This window comes from Epinephelus moara, chromosome 23 (assembly GCF_006386435.1).
Source record: "Epinephelus moara isolate mb chromosome 23, YSFRI_EMoa_1.0, whole genome shotgun sequence".
NCBI classification, from domain to species: Eukaryota; Metazoa; Chordata; class Actinopteri; order Perciformes; family Serranidae; genus Epinephelus; species Epinephelus moara.
The window spans coordinates 21,354,382-21,377,174 of NC_065528.1; the positions used below are offsets into that span (position 1 = coordinate 21,354,382).

The 22,793-nt window shown below is 43.3% G+C and overlaps 1 protein-coding gene across 1 annotated transcript; it reads right to left on the reverse strand.

Annotated features, from left to right (window-relative positions):
• Positions 1–1,287: 1,287 nt before the first annotated feature.
• mettl25 (methyltransferase like 25) lies at positions 1,288–22,580 on the reverse strand. Its single transcript, XM_050036664.1, has 12 exons — positions 22,287–22,580; positions 20,615–20,797; positions 20,364–20,470; positions 18,449–19,021; positions 17,996–18,143; positions 14,385–14,479; positions 12,444–12,473; positions 11,809–11,882; positions 9,007–9,100; positions 6,158–6,232; positions 5,652–5,723; positions 1,288–1,956 (listed from the first exon to the last, which is right to left on the reverse strand). Exons 1-12 carry the CDS (start codon positions 22,546–22,548, stop codon positions 1,849–1,851), a joined length of 1,821 nt encoding a protein of 606 aa, XP_049892621.1. The 5' UTR covers positions 22,549–22,580; the 3' UTR covers positions 1,288–1,848.
• Between the last annotated feature and the right edge of the window lie 213 nt (positions 22,581–22,793).

The following is a 22,793-nucleotide window of genomic DNA, read 5'->3' on the forward strand; positions in this document are numbered from 1 at the left end:
CATATCCGACCAAGAACTGACTGAACTTGTATTGCTGCGTTGCTGCCGATTCTTGTGTGTTTCCAATGTCAAGTAAACCTAAAAGCATAATCTACAATAATCTACCGTAAGTGAATGGGTTTTCTGGTCGGAAAGGTAATGCCCTCAAGCCCCACTAGAGGGCGCGTGAGGCTTAACCACAGGAGTCAATGGAAGCGTTGTCACTCTGGTATTGTAGGGTCCTAGTCAGCACCTGCCAGCTTTTCCCGCCAGTACACTGTCCACACCCAGAGGCACTCCCCCTGTACTGACTGTCAGCCTATCAGTGATCTGCCTGCCCAGTCTGCTACACACCTGCTGCTCGACTGCTCGTTTACCTGTCAGTCGATATACCAGTCAGTTTGCCAGGTCGTAGTTTGTGCCTACCTTGTATGCTGTCTTTTCTTTGTATTGCCTTTTTAGATTTTGACCTGTGCCTGCCTACCTGGTTTGAACCTTTCTTTGACCCGTCTTTGACCTTTCGTAAGCTCAGACACTGGTTTTTGTTCATTTATAAAGCCACACTGGGTAAACTGCCTTCGTACATTTGTACTTTGATTGAACAGAGATATGACTGTAGCTACAGCGAACTGAACTCCTCTTACTTGGAACAACCTTCAAAGAGATTTGAACCTTTGTGAACTGGTCTCTCTGCCTGACTTTAAAGCTCTCATAAGTACAAGGATGAATGAGTTGGTTGGGTTTTGTCATTGCACGTAGGTGTCCTAATATTTCTACATGTACTGTATATCTTTTTTTAATTGTGTGGTGGCTGTAACATTTTGTGTGCTGCTGTCTTGGCCAGGTCTCCCTTGTAAAAGAGACCGTTGATCTGAACAGGACTTGCTTGGTTGAATATGGGTTAAATAAGTAAATATATTCATATTTTTTCAAATTACCTGATCTTTGTAAATCACCCTGGCTACTGCACAGGCACCCCGGTTGGGAGTCAATGACCTCGACCATCTCCTTGTGATGTAAAAGATAATCACAGATGAGTAACTGAGGGAATTTCCTGTCTCAATGTGACACACAGAGGTGACTTTTATCTCTACGTCAAAGTAATTGTCACACACAGTGTTTTAAATCATATATCTTAACTTTGACCACTGTTAAATAACTTGATGTTTTTGGTCCCCTTAACACTCCAGTTCCCACCTTCAGCTTTGGTGTAATTCCCACCACCATAACTCACGTGTGCACTCAAGACTTTAACATTTGTTATCAAACATGTAAGACCGGCGTGATTTATTAAATGGCTGAGCACAAAGCAAAACACAAGTAAAGATTAAATGGGGTCAAGGGCGCCTCTTGCCCCGTCTATCTTTCCCCCGACTTCCTCCGGTTTGGGAGCCTAGGAATGGGGTTTCCAGACCTGTCAACAGAGGGGGATCCAAGCATCCCTAAATCCCACAATGACCCCGGCTCCCTGAACGGCCCTTAAAAACAAGGGTTTTTCTCAGGAGTCATGAAACATAAAGACAAAAGGCTGCGATGGATACAATTCAATCAGGACATTCAAACAGGGCTGACAGTTTCTCCATGTGTTTAGAGCATGTGTTTTCACGAGGACGAGCACAGTCAAGGACTAAACGCTAAAAGTACCGAAGATTTATTTTTCATCGAAAACAGTAAAGCATATAAAACAAAACAAGATGTTGCTGAAAGCGATGCAGACGCTGCGTAAATAAATTACAAGATTTAGATTAAATCATAACACGCAAGAGAGGACACATACATAATGCAATCACTCAATGATTGCTGATATAATCATGTACAATCATGACCTCTCAGCAGCGTATTATAATCATGCGCATATGTATAAGTTCATCAACGTGAATTTCTGTCTCCATAACTCTTCAGTCCGACGACGGCATAGCATCTCGGCGACAGCAGGGGATCAAAGAGTTGCACCAGTGCGGAGAATGATAAATCCTCCTGCAGGACACAAAAATAAGACACAATAGAACTAAATAAAAAACACATGCACGTAAAAATCATGTTCTCCACCCAGTTTGGCTTTGTGACCCCTGGCATCCTCCGCCGTATGATGTTCCCCCTATTAAAGATTTCTCTACTGAATCCCCAAGAGGAGAAACATCTGTACAAATATTGTGTCAGGTGGATTCGTGTTCATGTGTAAAACAAGTTTGTCTTCCTTGATGGCTCGCTGTTTTTGTATAGGTCGTTTTGTAATAGAAACAGTCCGCAGCCACACAAGCAGCTGTGAGAGGGTGTACGTCTACTGTATCCACACCATGGAGGCAGAATGGGAAGAACAGGAAAACCTCCCATTATTCTTAAGGGTGTTTACACATTATTCAATGCCTTCTAGTCACGCAATTTATATAACCAATACGCTACTTTTGCTGGAGTTCCTTAACAAGTGAAACCAGATAAAAGGTTTTTACCATCTTTCCGTCAAAAAATACAATCCATTTGAACTTTTAAAGACACTGAGGATATTTTACACGCCTTCATGCCTTCACGCCTTGGTCACTGCAACAACCTGAATCAAAAATCTATTAATCAACTCCAGACTGTACAGAATTTAGCTGCCAGAGACGTGATCCCATCACTCCAGTTTTAGCCTCTTCACACTTGCTCCCAGTATGTTTTAGAAGTTCTTCAAGGTCTCCCTCCCTGCTATATCTCTGACCTCTTAGTGCCGTACACGCCAGGATGTGTTTGAGGTCTTTTGTCTGTTCCAGAGGCCCGGCTGAAAACTAAAGGGCACAGAGCGTTTGCTGTCAGGGCCCCGAGGCTCTGGAACAGTCTGCCCGAGGAAATCAGGCCGGCCGAGTCAGTGATCTCTTTTAAGTCCCTTCTTAAAAACATACTAAGTTCATTTAGACTGTCTTTTATTTCCTCTGTTTTTATACACTTAAAGCAACAATACACTGTAAGTGAATTCCACCAGAGATAAAAACTCAAATTATACCATTCTCATATGTTTCTACGAGCATCCTGTCTGTCTTCCCCACATTAGAGGCCTCCGACTGACGTAACCACTCGTGTAACATCCCCCCCACGTTATCTTCCTTGTGCGTTTCCACTTACTAGTAACGTTAACGCTACTATCTAACATTAGCACGGTAACCTTTTTCTAAAACTCATCAGTCATCACTGACTCCGGTTGAGTTTCAAAACTCCGAAGTTGCGTTTGACTGTCTTGGTTGTAACGTTACACTCAATCTCCTCTTCCGTGTATCTAACATTACCATGCCAACGCCTACATCTACCACAGACGTAATGAGCATGTAATGGAGGAGGGGGGAGTAGGTCTTTGGAGGGAGGCGAGAGTTGTGGATGTCCAAATATTTTCGAAGTGCTGTGTGAAATGCAAGAAAGGTAAGAGTAGCTTTAAGTGTTTTTAATGAACTGAAATGTTGTCCGGACCTGTCTCAAGCTGCATCGAAATCTAAATATTGAGCAGCACCCTGGAAATTCGCTGGCACCGGATCTCCTTAAATATTTGCTGCTGCTCCCATCGGCATCATTTTTAGACGACAGCCGATGGGTTCTGAGATCGCCAAAGTTGTTACGATTGTTCCTCTCAGAAACCATGAACGTGTTTACTGAATATCACAGCAATCTGTCCAATAGTTGTTGAGACATTACACTCAAAACCACAATTCTTAACCTCATGGTGTTGCCAGATGAAAAGTCAGGGGATCCCAAAAGTTAGCAGGATTCATCCTCTGGGTACCATGAATGTCTGTACGAAATTTCATGGCAATCCATCCGAAAGTTGTTGAGATATTTTAGTCTGGATCAAAGTGATGGACCAACAATTGGGGAACAAAATTCCTTCCACGATCACCAATGCATATTTTATCACACACTTTCTGGTCCTTTGAGCTTTCAGACTCTATAGAAACATACAGAAATCTGCAATATATTCCTGGATAATAATCCCAGCTCCGAGAACTTAAACAACCTGATCTGTGTGTGTTTATATCTTTCTTACAGGCTGAACAGCACACTTATCATCACATGGATCATATTCACATACATCCATCACCTCCTTTTTTCTGCTCCTCCTCCAGGGAGACCCCTCAAAGTTGACCAGCTCTCTTGACGTTACAGAGTTTGATTACATGACCCTATTAAGGAAGTCCATCTGACACACAGCCACGCATGTAATCACGACTTCAAAGCTTTCAGCATGTAAATATTTCATCACAGTGACTCGGGCTAAAGATTAGTATGTTGTGTTTGGCTGCAGGAGCACGAGACGTTAAATTGCAGGCTGGCTTTAATTTAGACGACACCTATGTTATTGTCAGTGGGTTGAATCGAAAAAAGGTTTCGAGATCTCAGCTGAGATTTCCGTGTCTTTGCTTTCATCATCTGGGGAGCGAATTTCAATTCCCAATCAGCGAGCTGTAGAAGCAAATTATAGAGATGACTCCAGCTGAAAAGTGAAGCTGGAGTCTGAATCTCACTGAAGACGACTACAGGAAATAAATCCAAAACAGTTTTGATTGTAAATTAACCGTTAAGTGTTCTTTGGCACTCTTTTGGCCCCATCTTACGACTGCTGCATTGATGGTTTCAGACCAGTGCAGGTGTTATTTTCAATGCCAGCACCCATGTTGTGGAAGTAGGTGGTTCTATTGTGGAAGTGGTGTCTTAATAGCGCCTTTCTAGTCCTCCGACCACTCAAAGCGCTTTTACCCTACATGTCACATTCACCCATTCACACACTGGTGGCCGAGGCTACCATACAAGGTGCCACCTGGTCTCCTACTCCTTGTTGAAAAAGAAGCTCTGCGCATATACACACAAGGAGCAGCATAACTTCATTGATTATTTCAGAAGCTAAAAGTTTAATTCCATTTCCTCTGTCATGTTTTCAACTACAGTTTTTAGTTTTGCTGCATAAATGTCCCACGATACTTTCAGGGGGAAACCGCTCGCTTCTTCAATTTGCAGAATCCGCCATGAAAAGACAATCTGATCTGTTGAATTCATGTTACACCCAAAGCACGCCGTTGATTAATTAAGAGGTTAATACAACCCCTTAGGCCCTTGCACAGTACATGACACCCAGACTATGTGCCAGTTGGACACGCCCTAAATGCACTTGTGCCATGCACTCTAGACCAGTGGTTCCCAACTGGTCCAGCCACGGGGGCCAAATTTCTTCTTAGTTCAAGGTCTACAAAGTTTAATACATTCGGCGTCAGCTTGCGTTTGGCCATGTCGTCAAGCTAGTTTGCTGTCTCTGTCAAGTAGCTGTCCATTATTCACTCACTCTACATCAGGAAACAGCACTTCAGAATAAAAACTTGTGCCTGAAATTCACTGTACTTCAAAAATACAAACTTGACACGTTCGCAAGTCACTTGTGGTCCTTTCAGAATGGACCCGTGACCCACTTTTGGACCGAGGCCCACCAGTTGGGAACCACCAGACCATGTGCTATAGATCATTTAAATACAACCTGTTTCCTGGCAAGTTAATTTCCCCTGCCTCTTCCTGGCTTTGAGTCTATTCAGTTTATGTTCATGTTCATCTTAGATTTGAGTCTTCTGAGTTCTGCCAATGGGGGTCCATCATGGGAGCGAAGCCACGCCTCCAAAATGAATTGATAGTATTTCTGCAATGACAGACTGAAATGATCTTACCTGTTCTTTCAGGTAGCAGAGGCGATCAAGGAGAAGCAGACCTTCAATACAGGGAGCCAGGGTCACCTTCAACTACACAAAGATAATGACAGAAAATTACTTAATTTCCTATCAGTGTTTTTACAGTGTTTCCTTTTCATCTATCTGGTACAAAATTCCTTATAAGTTGTCCCTTTCAGGCGGCTCCCAGTACTGGATCTACATACTAAAACCTACCATGACCAGTGTCTTCCCAGTAGCTAGTGGGCGATCCCCAAAAACCATTTCACTGCTTTATGTCATGAAAGAAAATTGGTATTTTGGTTGACAACACAATTAGTGGCTTCAGCTGAAAGCAGAGGCTGGTTTTCTTCCCATTCTGTACAATCATTGCTGTATTACTTCCCTGCAGGCTACAATGATCTCACTTAATGGTCTGCAATTTATTGCCATTATACATCTCATTTTACAGGAATGAAAATGTTTTCTGCGCTCAACAGTTCCGTTACAATGTATTGAATACTTACCAAATTAAAAGCGTGCATCTCGCCCATTCGCGGTCTATATGTGTCGTGATAACTCTGGATGTCACTGTCAGAGAGCTGAGGAGAAAGAGTGCCAGCCATGTAAAGCACAATGTGAAGGCTCTGAATACAGATGCAGGGGAATATATAAAAGTGAGAGATGGAAGATGTGATGAAGAGTTGAGGTAGGAGACGCAAAAGAAAAAAAAAGGTTTCTGTCTTTTGGGGTTGTGAGTGACATTACACAGACAGAAATACGTCATCCGTATCCCCATGGATACCCAGGCAGTCCAATGACCTCAACATCCTGGTGCCTGGCAACATCCTAAACCAAGGCCCTGTTTACACCTGATGTTAACATGCACAAGTGGACAGCTCTAAGTCTGGCGTTAGAATGCATCTCCACATGCGTCCCGAGGGACCACCTGTGATCGGATCTCACTTCCTTTCCTCATCTCTATATGCAAATAAGCACATACATCATCTGTTGTTAGTTTAACTGGTGGGAGGCAGCGATGCACTTACTGTGCCACATCTGCTGAAAATTAAAAGAAGAAGACATGGCTGCACGGACATATTCCAGACACAAATCAAGACCCTTGAAGAAGAGCCGGACTTTGAAGTAAATCTTACAGAGTGGAATTACAACGTCCAGGTCCGTCAGGTGCAGCGTTTCCCACAGCGTTAGACTGTATGTGTGACAGTAGCTGATGACAAGATGGAGGTGTGATCGGGTCAGAGCTGATCAGAACGATGGATATGAGAAGTTGTTTGTAAGTGAAAGCAAATTTTTAGACCCAGTGCAATGAACAGCTAAGTTTCACTTTCACTGTGCCTGCCTTTCTGCTGCTCCGTCTGAGCCCAGAGTACCCTCTCTGCTGCAAGAATGCGGAGCAATTAATAACCGAACAGTACATATATTCTAACAGTGCACCTAATGAACAGTCCAGCTTCAAAAGTAGAAAATCAAAACATGGCGGCACATGTTTTAATTGTGGCAGGCCGCCACAAATAAAGGAATGTGTGTGCCATGGGGTCCAAAAAGACTTCTTCCCATTGACTTAAAGGGATAGTGCACCCAAAAATGAAAGTTCAGCCATTATCTACTCACCCATATGCCAACGAAGGCCCTGGTGAAGTTTTAGAGTCCTCACATCCCTTGCGGAGATCGGCGGGGGGAGCGGCTAGCACACCTAATGGCTGATGGCGCCCCAGACTAACGTCCAAGAACACAAAATTGAATCCACAAAGTATCTCCATACTGCTCATCCGTAGTGATCCAAGTGTGCTGCAGCCCCGACATTAAAACTTGTTTCGAAAAACGTCATTTGAACTCTGTTTTTAGCCTCACTGTAGCCTGTAGCTCTGACTGCTTCTCTGTGCGCGCTCAGGGTGATCGGTGATGCACGGTCTCTGAAGAGCAGCAGTCTCGTCAGTACTGATGTCCAGATTCTCAAGTGCAGGCATCGCCAATTCCCAGTCTGAGCAGCAAAGACTTTCCTCATCCGTTGGCATTGCTTTGCATTTGAAACAACTACACCACCAGGTTTCCAGTGCTTGACTCCGGTATTCTGCAGCAGGTTGAGGCTCATGGGCTGNCGCCGTCAGCCATTAGGTGTGCTAGCCGCTCCCCCCGCCGATCTCTGCAAGGGATGTGAGGACTCTAAAACTTCATCAGGGCCTCTGTCGGCATATGGGTGAGTAGATAATGGCTGAATTTTCATTTTTGGGTGCACTATCCCTTTAAGGCCTTTACTCACTGAATCCGTTTTTTTGGTCCAACTGTCGCATGTCTAAAACTAAATACAACGTCACGTTGTGTCAATCACGTTTGCACACTGAGTCTGAAACTTTTGTCAACATCATCATCATTAAAATTTTCGGAACAATTTAACCTAATTTAATTGAATCTAACTTTTTTTTTGGCTGCATGCACATGATCTATAAAGAGAACTGGATACAGCGTTGGAGGCGGGGCCCCATTCATTTCTATGGAAGTTGCTCAGTGGCGCAAGAAGCCAAAAAAAGTTCAACTGCCACGTATACAATTACTGGGATGATTGGCACTGCTTCCGCAGACACACTAGACACTTCCCCGGCTGAGCTAGCTACTTCCGCTTTGGTGCTCCACTTACTTGAATGGAGATAAAATGATTTAATTGTGCAGCTCTTTTAGACTTAAGAAATGTTAACGGACCAAACGGATCAAATCATGAGAGCAAAACGAGCCATCTCAAGGGGGCTATGATGCTCGAAAAAATGGATCACTGATTTACAGACTCTTTCGCCATGTAACTCAATGGGAAAAAGTCTGGGGGGCCTGTTCAAGCACCACTGAGCAACTTTCATAGAGATGAACAGGGTCCCGACACCTACGCTGTATCCACATCTCTTTATACATCCATGAAGCAAATGTGACAATCGCCAACTTTCAGAGGGTACAAGCGGACAGAGATGTAGGTAGGAGCAGTAAGACAAAAGAAGGGGGGCTGAGGTGTTACGTACTTCCACCTGCTGCTGAAAGAGTGTGGCCATCCACAACACCTCCGAATGTGGTCGAAGTGATCGGTTCTCAAGACACATTGAGAACGTACTGGGTGCATTCACCCCTGTACTTCAAGATGTCCACATGTGATCTGGTCATCAAAGACACATATTAACACCAGCTGTAACCAGGGCCTACAAAAGCAAGTATCTGAAGGACCTGTGTAGTTCACTAACCCGACATGAATTGGAATATTTTATAAATAAAAACCAACAGGGGAACATTTCCCTCCAACAGTGCCAAAATGATGCCTGCTTTCCACTGTGTGCTTCATGTCTCTTGTTGACTGTAATATTCTGGTCCTGACCTTCAATTCATCCAGTTCCAGTCTGCGTAGAGCTCGACGAACGTAGTCCACAAAGGATTTAGCCTTGGAATAGACGTTCCCAACTCGCTTTTCACTGCAGAGCAAACACACGTACATACATCATCGACATCTCTCAGTCCCTGAACGTCTCATTTCTGCCCAGTGAAATAAACAATACTCGCTCCTTTACTCTCATGTTGTGTCTGGTGTGTTGCCGTCTGCTTTAAATCACACTCTTAGCAACCACAATCAAACAATTAAACACTTCTACAGGACTAAACTGTGATGAATAGGTGCTGCTCAGACAAAAGTAATGGATATTCGATCCTGATCTGATGTTAGTCATTAAATGTAAGGTCACAAAGCAGCAGCAGGGTGCTTGGTGTCTTTTAAGGCGTTTGATAAGGGCTAATTGAAATCTGTCTATGGCTCAATGTATTTAGTCAGAGGAGGGTAATGACCGTAAACCACTCAATATCTGGACCGAAATGCCTGAAAATTCTCACTCATTAGGAATGCTAAATAGCACCCGCAAATGACCCCAGAACTTCAGATTTTATTGGTATAAACCAGCAGGTTTTGACTTCTGAGAGCCAGCAGTTACTCATGTTTGGAAAGTAAAGCGTAACAAACTGATCCAAGGCCAAACTGCAGCCTATTCTGCTTTTTCTTCATGTTTTCAAGGTACTATATGAGCAGAAATATTCACTTCTAGAAATAAAAAAGGACAAGTCCATAAAGGATGCAGCTTACATTTTCTTTCATTATTGGATAAGGTTTTGTCATGGTCAAGACGACTTGCTGGATCACATGAACACATTTAAGAAGCTGGAACTCGGTAAATGTAATTTTTGCTTGAAATTATTTAATCAATTAACCATCAAAATTGCTCTTAATCAAACTTTTCTAATCGGCTAATTCTCAGCTTCATGGACCGCTTTGTTTCAGCACTAAAGTCCACATGCCATAACACATGAAGACGACTGCTGGCCGTCAGTGAGCGTCTGTGGCCTTAGTTTTTGCGGTGCACTGTTGCCACAAGTCAGCCCTGATTGGCCCTTGTTGGCCATTCTGCATGTTGAATCAGCAGCAGATCAGGCAGGTCCAGCGGAGCCCCTTGTTGAGTTAGTTCAGCTCAGTGTACCAGACGAGATCAGAAGTGAGGAAAGCAAAAAAACTTACTTAAGTCAAGAGGGTGTGAGATCGAAACACACTTGTTACATTAGGTAAGATTATTGATTTAGCCACTGAGCTCTATAGCAGAAACAGATCATAAGCCCCTTTTACACTGCAGATTTCCGGCGAATGTTGGGCCATTTTGCCGGCAAGCTGCGAGCGTTTAGACACACGGAGCCGGATTGCCGAGTTGATCCGAGGTGCCCAATTTTCTGCCTCGTAGGGTAGACATATTGGTGGAACCTTTTTGGTTTAAACAGAACTGTTTAATGACTCGTGGGAGGAGCTGTTGATGACTCGTGGGAGGAGCTGTTGATGATGCCACACGTGCGCTGTTGATGATGCCACACGTGCGACCCACTGGCAGTGGATAAACAGGAAACAGCTGATAGCAGGAATTAGCCAGCAGCTAGTAGCAAGAGGGAAACGCTAACCTGACAGACACTGTAAAGATGAGCAACTGAGGAGACAAGTAACCTGACAGACACTGTAAAGATGAGCAACTGAGGAGACAAGGAATTGCGCACTCTCCTTGTCCTTGCAAACAAAGAGGCCATTAACCTCTACACGTTTTGTTGCTTGCTCACGCCCCCCATTGCCCCGAAAAAGGCGCATTCTGTATAAACAAAAGTAGGTAGGTGGCATTTTGCCGCACTCCCCGATTTTGTTTTTATACTGCCAATGCTGAAAAAAGACTGATTGGGCTTTCCTGCAAATTTGCACAATTCCTGTTTAAAAAGGGCTATAAAAGCCCCGTTTCCACCAAACACCTTCGGTATGGTGCCTTTGGAACCAGAAGTAACCCTTCAGACATGGTACCTAGACCCTAGTGTACCGAAAACTGTACTCTAAAAAGACTGATTGGGCTTTCCTGCAAATTTGCACAATTCCTGTTTAAAAAGGGCTATAAAAGCCCTGTTTCCACCAAACACCTTCGGTATGGAACCAGAAGTAACCCTTCAGACATGGTACCTAGACCCTAGTGTACCGAAAACTGTACTCTTAAATGTGGGCGGGGTTGTTGTCACTCACTGCTCTGTCCAGCACTCACTGTATTTCCTCCTTTATCAGTCTGCACCTCGTTTATCGTCCATAGAACAAGGAAACAGGGCTTTTGACTGTGTTACTGTTCACTAGCGCACGGTAAGTATCTTTTGTTCTTTCAACATTGGGTTGTTGTTAATGTGCTAACTTGCTTACTAGCGTCTTGAATCCAGAACGTAAGTATCAGTTTTTGCGGTGTGTGTTCAAGTGCAGCGTTTTTTTGGCGACGTGAGGAGACGCCACATTCAGCTTTTGTCACCACCAGTTCTTTGATGTCAGTTTGGTGTGTCTGGGCCTTACGATGCAAAACCTGCTCTGCTACTGAGAACATGTGACTTTTGTTTGCAAGTCTTGGTTCGTTTGTAGACTAAATAAACCGGAAACAACAACTTTTCCTTTTTGATTTAGAAGCAACAACAGAACAGTTTTTGTCTTTTAGTCTACTACTGAAATGAGGACCTCTACCTCACATGTGTTACTGTCCGTGGACACTGTGAAATAACACCCAGAAAACACTGTGCTACACACTTGCTGTAATTCCTCATATTAAAGTGCTGCCAGATGTACACTCCTGGATGTTACCTTTTAAAGGAGCTGTAGTGATCCCTCAGAATAACATGCAGGACCGCCCGGTAAAACAGAGACTCCATCTGAATCTGCGGAAAAGATCAAAGATAACTCGACTCAACATGATGCAGTTTACCGAATTTCTCGCTTAAAAACTTTGTTCCTCCCTTGTGATTCATCCTCCAGCGTGTGTGCGAACACTTGATGAATATTTCTGACACTCTCCGAGCCTGATGCAAGACTAGCAGGCAATCAGGGCCTGCTTTTGGATTCAGACCCCGGTTCCAACAAGTAATCAATCTTACCGTGATTGCATTAATATTTATAAACATTCCATATTAATGGCTGCTGGTATCGTGTGTCAGGCTCTGGCCCGCAGCTCCGAGCCTACATTTCAAATAAATACACCGTAGTCAATCACAGGCTTGTAACAATAGCAGAATTAATGGGCTGATTGTTTGAAGATACGAAGATAACACAGTTCGGAGCGACTCTGAACACCCAGATTTGATGTTTGGAATAATTTGATAGATTTGTTTTGATGTGTGTGAAGTCGTGGCAGTTTACAGAAAGACATTTAGCTCCCATTCTTGTGCGATCGTGACGTTAATGTATATATTTGTTCCAATTAGTATGCATGCATTACTTACCCCTTGGCCGAGTGAAACTCTCTCGAGTGCCTGTTTTTGAGGAAAAAGAAAAGCGTTAACACAAAGTATTTTTTGGGAAAGACAGAGCTGTGGCTGCAGCTGTAAAGGCAGAAACCACACATGAATAAAACCTCTTCAGATGTTTCGTACCCACTGAAACCTCTACCTAAGCTACAGAATAAAGGCATAGTTTGTATTTTGGACATATTACGCCGCCTATCAACAAGTCAATAACAGTTTAAGTGTGCACTGTATTTAGAATATTTTCGCCGCTTTAATGTGACATAGACAGCCCATTCTGACAAGGAAGCCATTCCCAGCTTCAGTTCCCCATCTTCACTCTGTTCAAAACCACCAGACTCCATTGACAAAAACAGTCATTCTAGCTTTCAGAGCACAGGAGCTGCTGGTCTACCTCCTCCTCGATCAGTTTGTCTGTTTGTGTTGTTGTGTGACTTTGGTGAATACGAACTAATCTTTTTAAATGTTAAAATCACACAATAACACAAACAGACATAGTGATCGAGGCAGTGGTAGACCAGCAGCTCCTGTGTTCAGCGATGTTAAATCACAGTTTTTCTCAATGGAGTCTGGTGGCTTTGAACACAGCAATGTAACGGCTTCATTTCTCCATTGGAAATTTCTGACAGCAAGGAAAGGCAGTAAAAGTTTACTAAATAAATAGTTACCTCAAACCAAAATTGATATTTAGGTGGGCCTTTTTTTAGGTGGCAAAGTTACATTTTGCTGCTGCCGCCGTCCACAGCCGTACAACTATTCCTTTAATCCTTTGAAACCTGAGCAATAATGCTTGATTTCTTTTAAAAAAATGAGGAGAAGGCAATGAACAACGAGGAAATAGAGGAAATTAAAAAATGGCAAGAAATTGGTAAAAAGAGAAAATTTAACAAGAAAATTTGTAAAATAAATAAATAAAAAAGGAGAGAAAAAGATTAATTAAATTAAATTTAATTAAAAATTTAAATTAAAAAAATTATATTAATTCTGTATCATAATTTTAAAATGTAATAATAATAACAATAATAATAAATAAAGTTTTTCCCTAGCTTTTTTATTTTTTTTTAAATAATTTTCTAAATCTTTTTTTTTATTATTTTTTATTTGTGGGACATTTCTTACCAAGTTGCTCGTTGCCTTTTTTCTCATGTTTTCAAAATAAATCCCACCAATTTGAGAAAGAAATGAAATGAAAGAAATGTTATGCTTTATGGTAACAATTTTAAACCTATATAAAAAAAATTGACACCATTTATTATTTCGGTTTTGTACTAGAAGAAGAAGAAGATATACTCCATTACTCCCTGGAGGGTATTTCAATTTTTTACCCTCTGTTGTCACACAGGCCCGAAATACACACACATGCACAAACAGGACCATATCATGCATTAAATAGAGGGTGTGGTGCCTTGCTCAAGGGCACCTTGGCAGTGCCCAGGAGGCGAACTGGCACCTCTCCAGCCACCAGTCCAACGCTCCGTACTTGGTTCACGTGGGGACTTGACCTGGTGACTCTCGGGTTCCCAAGCCAAGTCCCAAAACTGAGCTCCTGACCCCATATTATATGTAGCTTACTTATTTATTGTTACTTTTAATTTAATTTAATTTTTAGAGTGTTTCTTACAACACATTCAGTGTTTATTTTTGTTATAGATTTTTTTTAAATTTAATTTTATTGATTTAATTTTTCTTTGTTGACTGTATCCTATGATTTTTGACAAATCGACTATATTTAAATGTACAGGTAACTGTTTATAAAATCAATCGATTTGGTCTGACACCACCAATAACACCAATAAAAAGACCTTGAACAAAAAAACAAACAAAAAAAAAAACAAAGAAACTCACTCAAACTGTGTGAAGATCACATGTTCATGTAGGTAAGCTGCTGTGCACATTTTCCATGCTGTCGTCTCAACTCACCAAACACGCCGACATCCTGGCGTTCCTGCCGCAGAACCAGGACTGGTCGCGGAGGTACTGACTCAGAGGGAACCCACACATGCCGCGCAAACACTCTGTGAGGAAACACACAGAGATAATGGGGTAAACTGATTGATCGGTTTGGCTGATTAAAGGGGGCTTTTTCAAACAGCTGCAATCAGTGGGTATGAATTTTAAATATTTGGTAGCTGGGGAAACTTCAGGAGAGCGGGAGTGGGGAACAGTTTAATTTAGGTTTATGAAGACAGAGAATATTCTTTTTCTTGGAGTCTATGAATAGAAGAATTAAGATGACACTCGTTGCTACTAAATATTTTGCCTTAAAAAGACTGCTGTTAAGCGCTGCACATTTTCAACCACAGCAGACATTAGCACACACACAAACACACACACACACACAGATTCCCAGTGGGAGGGTACTGAGTGTGACTCCTTGACAGCCTGCCATCCTTTTCATGTCATCTCTAAAAGGGTCAGTGACTGAGGCCAAGGCACAGGGAATCCAGAGGGACACAGTCAAAAGAAGCAGTAATAACATGTGCAGCTGGGGCCGCAAGCTGCTGTGGACACGCTAACATGTTAGCGGTCAGGTTAGCTTCCCTCCTGCACCGGCACATGGCTTGCTGACAGAGGCCCTCGGAGGCGACTGAAGCGGACAGGCCTTTCCTCCGTCTGAAGGGTGCATTACAGAACGTACACAGAGCTGTTTACAGTGGCGACCCTTCACATCTGAAGTGGCCACGTACACGCACTCCCCCTCAGAGAGACAAATATTTCTCATGTCCTCATGTGCAATTGTACACTTGCAAATATTTTGAGAAGACAGGCTCCAGAATGCGCTCATCTTGTTGTGAGTAAACCGCACAAGTTTGGACTCCCGATTCCACATATGGTGTTAAACACGGATGATGCGTTTAAGGGATTGCTTCATTCCCAAATCACATAAACGTAGCTCTCCCTAATGAAGCTTTTCAGCTCTTTAGCTCTTTTTTAGGGTGCAGTAGGCCACCGCAGGAGCTGGCCCGCATCCCAGACTGCACTGTAAGGCCAGCAGGGGAGAGAAAGTGTGTGTGTGTGTGTGTGTGTGTGTGTGAACGCTTTTGTTCACGTCTTTAAAAGATCAAGCCGGAGTTTGAGAAAGAGTGTTTTCAATCAGCTGTCGTGATATCATTTTCCGCCCCGTTCTTGGCTGGAACTGCGACGGAGCCCCGATGACGTGAGGGTCAGAGGTCGCGCTGTTAACAGGAGATGACGCGATACTGTATCGACTGTGGCGAGGGCTCTTTCTCATAGATGTGCAGAGGCTACAGTCCCAGCATGAGGACACATGTAGACGATTTCATACCTCATAAACTGAGCAAGTGAAGGAGCATGAAACGAGGATGATATCAGCCTATTGTCCTGCGTTTTGGCACCTGAGTTAACCTCAGAGGTGAGGTGGTTGTAGAGAACGACATACAACTCCAGTTCTCAAATCTCTGGACATAAGCAGCAAGGCTGACAACCAATATTGAATGCCTGTGACCTTTGACCCCTCAGGCTGCACTGCATTTAAAACCAACATGATTGTATAAAGGATATCACTAAACGGGCTCAGGAACACTTTGGAAAACCATTGTCGGTAAATCTATGAATTCAAGTTACGACTCTACCATGCAAAGTGAACGCCATATATCAACAACATCCAAAAACATCGCTGACTTCTCTGGGCCTGAACTCATCTGACATGGACTGACACAAAAGGGAAATATGTGCTATGGTCTGACAAGTCCACGTTTCAAATTGTTTTTTCGGAAAACACAAACATTCTGCCCTCTGATCGAAAGAGGAAAAGGACCGTTCGCATTGTTCCCAGTGCAATGTTCAAAGTCACCATCTGTGGTGGTATGGGGGTGTGTTAGTGCCCATGGTATCAGGGGTAACTTGCACATCTGTGAAAACGCCATGAATGCTGAAAGGTACATACAGGTTTTGGAGCAACATATGCTGCCATTTCAGGGACGTCCCCTCTTATTCCAGCAAGAAAAGTCCAAGCCACATTCTGCACGTGTTACCACAGCGCCGCTTCGCAGGAAAAGAGTGTGGGTACTAAACTGACCTGCCTGCAGTCCAGATCAGTCTCCCATTGAAACTGTGTGCCGCATTATGAAGCACAAGATACGTCAACGGTGAGCGTGGACTGTTGAGCAACTGAAGTCGTATATCGAGCAAGAACAGGAAAGAAGTTTATTTTCGGATCATAAGTGCTATATGGTAGGCAACTGGACTTGCTCGAGTTTCTTGAAGATGTTTCGCTTCTCATCCAAGAGTCTTCTTCAGTTCTAACGGACTGGTGCGGAGTCGCAGGCTTTAAACTCTGTGTGGGAGTGAACCCTAACAGAGTCATTGAGGTCCCATGTGAGCTCTGAGTTACAGAGTCATTAAGGTCACAGCCAAGTCGTTGACATACCCGGCCATCTTGTGTGTCGTTAGGGTTAGAAGGTACCAGGTGAGAATGGGTGTTGAGTCGTCTGGGGAGGGATCCCAAGACTGGGTGATAAGTGGTGTCGTAGGCCACCTCCTCTGTTTAACGATGGTTGTTCCAGTTTGACGTAGATGGCTTCTTTCACACCTCTTTCAAACAATCTGTCTTCTCTGGCCAAGACGTGAACGTTGCTGTCCTTGAAAGAATGTCCCTTCCTTTAGATGTAAATGGACGGCCGAGTCTTGACCTGGCAAGCCACGCGCTTGTGGAGTGGTTTGTTTTGCCGATGTACAAATCTGTGCATCCTTGGCTGCACTGAACTGCATACACTACATTAATCTGCTTATGCCTGGGTGTTTTGACCTTAGGGTGGACAAGCTTCTGCCTCAGTGTGTTATTGAGTTTCATTTTCGAAACGTCAACAATAAGTGCCCTCGGTTGCCAAACGCTTACTGAGTGTCATCAGTCTGAACATGAAATATATTGTCTTTGTATTGTACAGCATCACAACTTCTTTGGAATCGGGATTGTACAATTTCCTCAGTATGGAAGTCCAGGCCGACTAAATAGCAGCAAAGTCCTCCTAAACCAAGAGTAAATACAACATGGCAGTTGCAGGATCAATCACAGAGGTCAAAAAAGTCTCATTCTCAGCAGCCTTAAACAGCCATCCTAAAGCCATAAATCCTCTCTAATGGCTCAAACAGCGAGTTTCTGAGCTCAACTCAATCTCCAGAAGGGTAACTTGGCCAAGTCTCCAGACTCTCAGCGGAATATTTGACTTGTTTACTATAAAATATGACTATAAGTGTTTATGTGGCTTCGTGTGGGAAGATGATATTTCATTTCAGATTGGATCAGAGTGATGAAGCGAGCGCTGCAGGTGTCTGAGGTGGGATTATGGGACGTGCGTGAGTGAGAAACGGAGCAGAGAGACAGAAATAGAGAGGAAGACTACGAGCTGTGTGCACAACGGAAACCATATGTTCTCTGAAAACGGGTGGAGTGTGTGTGTGTGAAGGCTGTCCCGGCTTCAGGGAGACAGACACAAACACACTAATCTGTCCCTGTCTGTGATCTGTATCTGTGTGTCACTGTGTGTGTGTGTGTGTGTGTGTGTGATTACCCTGTCCGGCAGGGTCAAACTCCTCAGACAGCAGGTGATAGCAGCAACCCACGCTGCAGACTGCGGCCAGCTCCGCTTTAGCCACAAACATCCTCAGGGTGCTGGGAGCCAAGTCACCACACGTGTGCAGGCCGACCATGACCGCATCCTGGAATTCAGAGAAAGCACGCAGAGTAAGGAGAGAGCAGAGGGGAGCGGGTGGAGATCGATGGTTAAATTTATTGATGATGACGCGCTGCAGATTTGGCACGGTGATAACATCCCACACTTGCTCGGGTAATGCGAACTCCAGCTGCTGTGGCAGACTTGTAATTTCAGGAGCTGCTGTGGGAATCGGGCTTTGCTACTTTACTGTGCGGCTGGCCCCCTATCTGCACCACCGCCACTGCCCAAACACACACTAAATCTATTTTCAACGTTTACTTTTTCTTTTTTAACCTTGGATTTGCTCACCTCCAGCTCGCCGATGAGCTCTCGGAGCTCCGTTTCCGCAGTAACGTATGAGGTGAGGGGTGAAAACACGATGCTGGCGCTGGCGGTTCTGTTCTGAGCTTTCCTCTCCAGGTTCTCCCTCTTCCTCCTCTCCCTCTCCTCGGCACTCAGCTGGCTGGCGGGAACTCTGGGGGATGTAGGTTGAAGCACATCCACTGACAGGGCGTTAAGGAAGAGCTCCTCTGGCTCTGAAGGCCTTTCCACTGTGGCGTTGACATCTGACGAGCCGATTAACACTTCCTCCTCCTCCTGTGACACAGTTCCTGCCCCATCACTAAATAACACATCATCATCTCCATTTGGTCCAGGCTTTACTTCTCCTGACTCCTCCTGAGGTGAATGTGAGGCCTCGCCTTGTGCCCTCCCCGCCTTGCTGCGTTTCTGGTACGCCCTGGAGAACTTCTTCAGCTTCCTGTTCCTCTCATGGGCTCCGTGGGTGTTGGTGCTGGAGGAGTCGATGCCGTAGACCTGGAGGCCGTACTGCAGAGACAGGAAGGAGCTCAGGTAGCCCTTCCCAGAGCCGACATCTATCACCTGGGTGGGAGAGAAAGGAAAGAGGGAAACATAAAATCCAAAATCAGGTGTCTGAGATACAACTTCCAACTGTTTACATTTCAATCAAGTCTCTTCTCAGCAGAGCATTTAAATATCCAGTGTGTAGGAACTGGGAGGATATACTGGCAGAAATTAGATCATTCCCTCCTTCATAAATGTGAACGCTGTGGTATAACAGGTGTCGCACAACTTGGTTAACAAGTTATTTAAATATGAGGTATCAGTTTGTAAAAATCAGTAAGACTGAATCACACCTTACAGGAGTAACGTGGTGTTCCACAAGGTTCGGTATTGGGACCCTTTTAAAGTTATTTATACTTTATTCAAATTATGTTTCTAATATGGTGAAATTTGTAGCTTTTGCTGATGATACCAATTCATTCTGTTCATTTGATGTCATAATCAGCACTGCTTCTACATCCACAAAGCAGGACCACTAGAAACTTCTGTTGACAGAGCTGGCTACTTCTGGTTTAGTGCTCTGCTAACGTGAATGGAGACAAAATGATTTATTCTTGTGGTTCTTCTAGACTTTCTAAATGATACTGGACAGAATGGATCAAATCCTGATAGCTAAACACGTCATGTCACGGAGGCTGTGACGATCAAAATATGTATCCACTGATTTACAGACCTCTCTTTCACAACGTTAGTCTAAGGAAAATGTCTTTTTGGGCCCTATGGCATCAGGTAACAGGCGCGGGAGTTGTAATTCCAGTTTGGCCACTATGAAAATGGTGGCCAAACAGTGACTTTGAAGCCCTGGCACACTTCCTGGGGGGCTTAGTCCACCATGTTGCACCAGCACATTTCTACAGTAGCATTTCTACAAACCATTCATTTTTTCATGCTGCTGTAGTTAGCAGCTGACGGCGAAAGTTTTTTTCACGTGAATGTACCTTATTCTGTTTTTTTTACCAGTTTAAATCACCGGGTCTGTTTGTTTTGGAGAGGAGGAGACCTCTGTGGATGATTCGGCTCCTGGTAAAAACCTCCTGAACGTCTGGATCTCAAGTTATCAGAGAAAAATGGTGAGCGCACATTAGCAGGAGCTGGGCTTGCGGCTTATCTGCGACATGTCAAATGTTTACCGGTTTAAATCACCAGGTCTTATTCCACCAGGAGAGGAATAGACCTCTGCGGATGATTCGGCTCCCGCTTAACACCTTCTGAACATTGAACACTGAAGGAATCCTAATCATGAGAAGTTTCAGTTGGTTGCAATCTCCAGTCGTCACCACTAGATGCCACTAACTCCCCCTAAACCTTACACCCCTGGACCTTTAAGGTATTCATTGCAAGTCTAAAAATGTTTCTCTACCTGTTTGACTCCACAGCGCTGGGCCAAACAAGCCACCACCTCAGACATGGACAAGACCTCGTGAGATTTCTTCAAGTTCATGAACTCATCCGTCTGCAGCTCAGCACCTGGGTTAGACAGAGCAAACGTTTTATTCAAAGCATCAGAATGTTTATGCCTTCCCAAGACAGCTGGACATCCGTGGACAATCCTTGACTGGTTTCCTACTCTCAGCATGAAACAGAGTTTTCAGACAGTCCGTTCTTCCCTACCTATCTCTGCAGGTGGAGCGCCAGACTCGGACCTGTTCTCTCTGAGGGCCTGCAGTAGCTCATCCCTGCTCATGCAGATGCCAAGGCCAGGGAGGGAGTGGGCCTGGGCCGCCTGCAGCAGCTCACCGATATCAACCAGCCGGTTTGTGTCATTGCAAAACCCAAATGTGGTCCTGGATTGCTCTGTTTGGGGGGAAAGACACAGAAATAACTGTAAAGTTGCACAAAACTGTGTTAAGATTTTCATGTGACGTTTGCAGATAAGCCACAAATGTCACTGTGAACAGTTTTCATTTAAACTACTTTCTACTGAAGAAATAGTCCCCATGGAATCTGTTTGGATCCCGAAAAGTAAAACAACCTATCTCGAATATATGGTGTCGTAAAGATTCCTATTTTCCTTTATTTTGACACGTCTTTTCATTACGTACCTCACTTCCTTTCCTCAGCACTGATTGGTTCCTTTCACTCTTTGTAAGGTTCAATTTTATTTTTGTAATTTGGGTGACATTTTTCAATAAATATTTATTCAAGCAATGCAATAAAAACTTGAAATAACACAAAAAGAAATCACAATTAACTAGAACAACTTGTAGGTGGCTAGGTTTTCAATAAAAAACATTTTGGCTAATTTTCAGTTGCACATACTGCTGTAATAAATGTTAATCTATTAATATATGCTTGTTAAAAAAATGGATCTTGGACAAGATTATCTGCAACAGGTGCTACGCCAAAATCTGTGACCAATCAGAGTTTGCGACCCAAATAGGAATCATACATCATCATACTTTATAGCATATTTTATTATGACAGGTCACGGAATCTGATGGGTCACCATTTCCTCTGACCTGAGAATAGTTTTTTTTAGCTACACTGCTCCATAATTTTTTTTTATTACACTTAACTGTGAAAGCTGTCACCAAATATAGTGTTTGATAGTTGTGATTTCTGTCAGTCAGAGCGTGTGACACCAGAGCAGTGCAATGTACAGGGCGATTAGTTGCCAGCTTTACCATTATTTTATTACATTTTACTTTGTATGTCTTAATATTGCCTCATTCTATTTGAAACCCACACTGTTTTAAATCCAGGATCAACCATGTAAAGCACTTTGTAACTTTGTTTTGAAAAGCACTCTATAAATAAAGTTTATTATTATTTTTTATTAGGATAAATCATATGGAAAAGTGTTGACCACATATTGACAGGTGAGGTGTATCTACTACCTGAATATTACAGGGTCAAAATGTTTGGCCAACAGCTGGCAACACCACTGGAATTCCTGTTAGAGTCACAACCTGGCAACCCAAAAGATGCTCTGCCTAATGGCTGATGACTCCTTTATAAAACATGAGTAAATAACTTTTAATTAATCATTAATAAAGCCGTTGGTAACAACTTCTAACACGTTTATAAAGGATGTCTTATCAGAAAATGGTACCCACAATGCTTTTCTACAAACTTTAATATATTTAAAACACCTGACTGGATGCGTTTANTCTGCCTAATGGCTGATGACTCCTTTATAAAACATGAGTAAATAACTTTTAATTAATCATTAATAAAGCCGTTGGTAACAACGTTTATAAAGGATGTCTTATCAGAAAGTGGTACCCGCAATGCTTTTCTACAAACTTTAATATATTTAAAACACCTGACTGGATGTGTTTACCTGTTCCTCTGTGTTCTGGCGCCCCCTGCTGGTCACTACACGAGCTAACAGCTACCAGCACCTCCTCAGGAGACACTGCCATGAACCGCTGCCACACGTCCTGAGTGTAAAACTCCACAGTGTGAGCGTTAGCGATGCTCAGAGTCACAGACAGGAACCTTTTGACTTCATCTATTCGGTGGTGAATTTCTGTGAGGCTGTATGAGGAGGGAAACATGTTAAAAAGCACCTTAAAGAGGAACCGAGTGAAGGAGTGAGGCATGCAAGAAGTCGTCCACTGCTGATGATCGGCCAGGCATTAGCAATCGAAAATACTGCTCGATGATCTTGTACGTTTGTTTTTTTTGGGTTTTTTTTGTCTTTTTGAATGAAATATACGTTAGCATACACACAAAGGGAGTCACTTTTTAACAAAAAAATTAATAATTATTTTTAGTTCATTATCTGGTATTTTATTACCAGATACACTTAAAAATAATTTGTAAAAAAATATTTCAAGCATTAAGA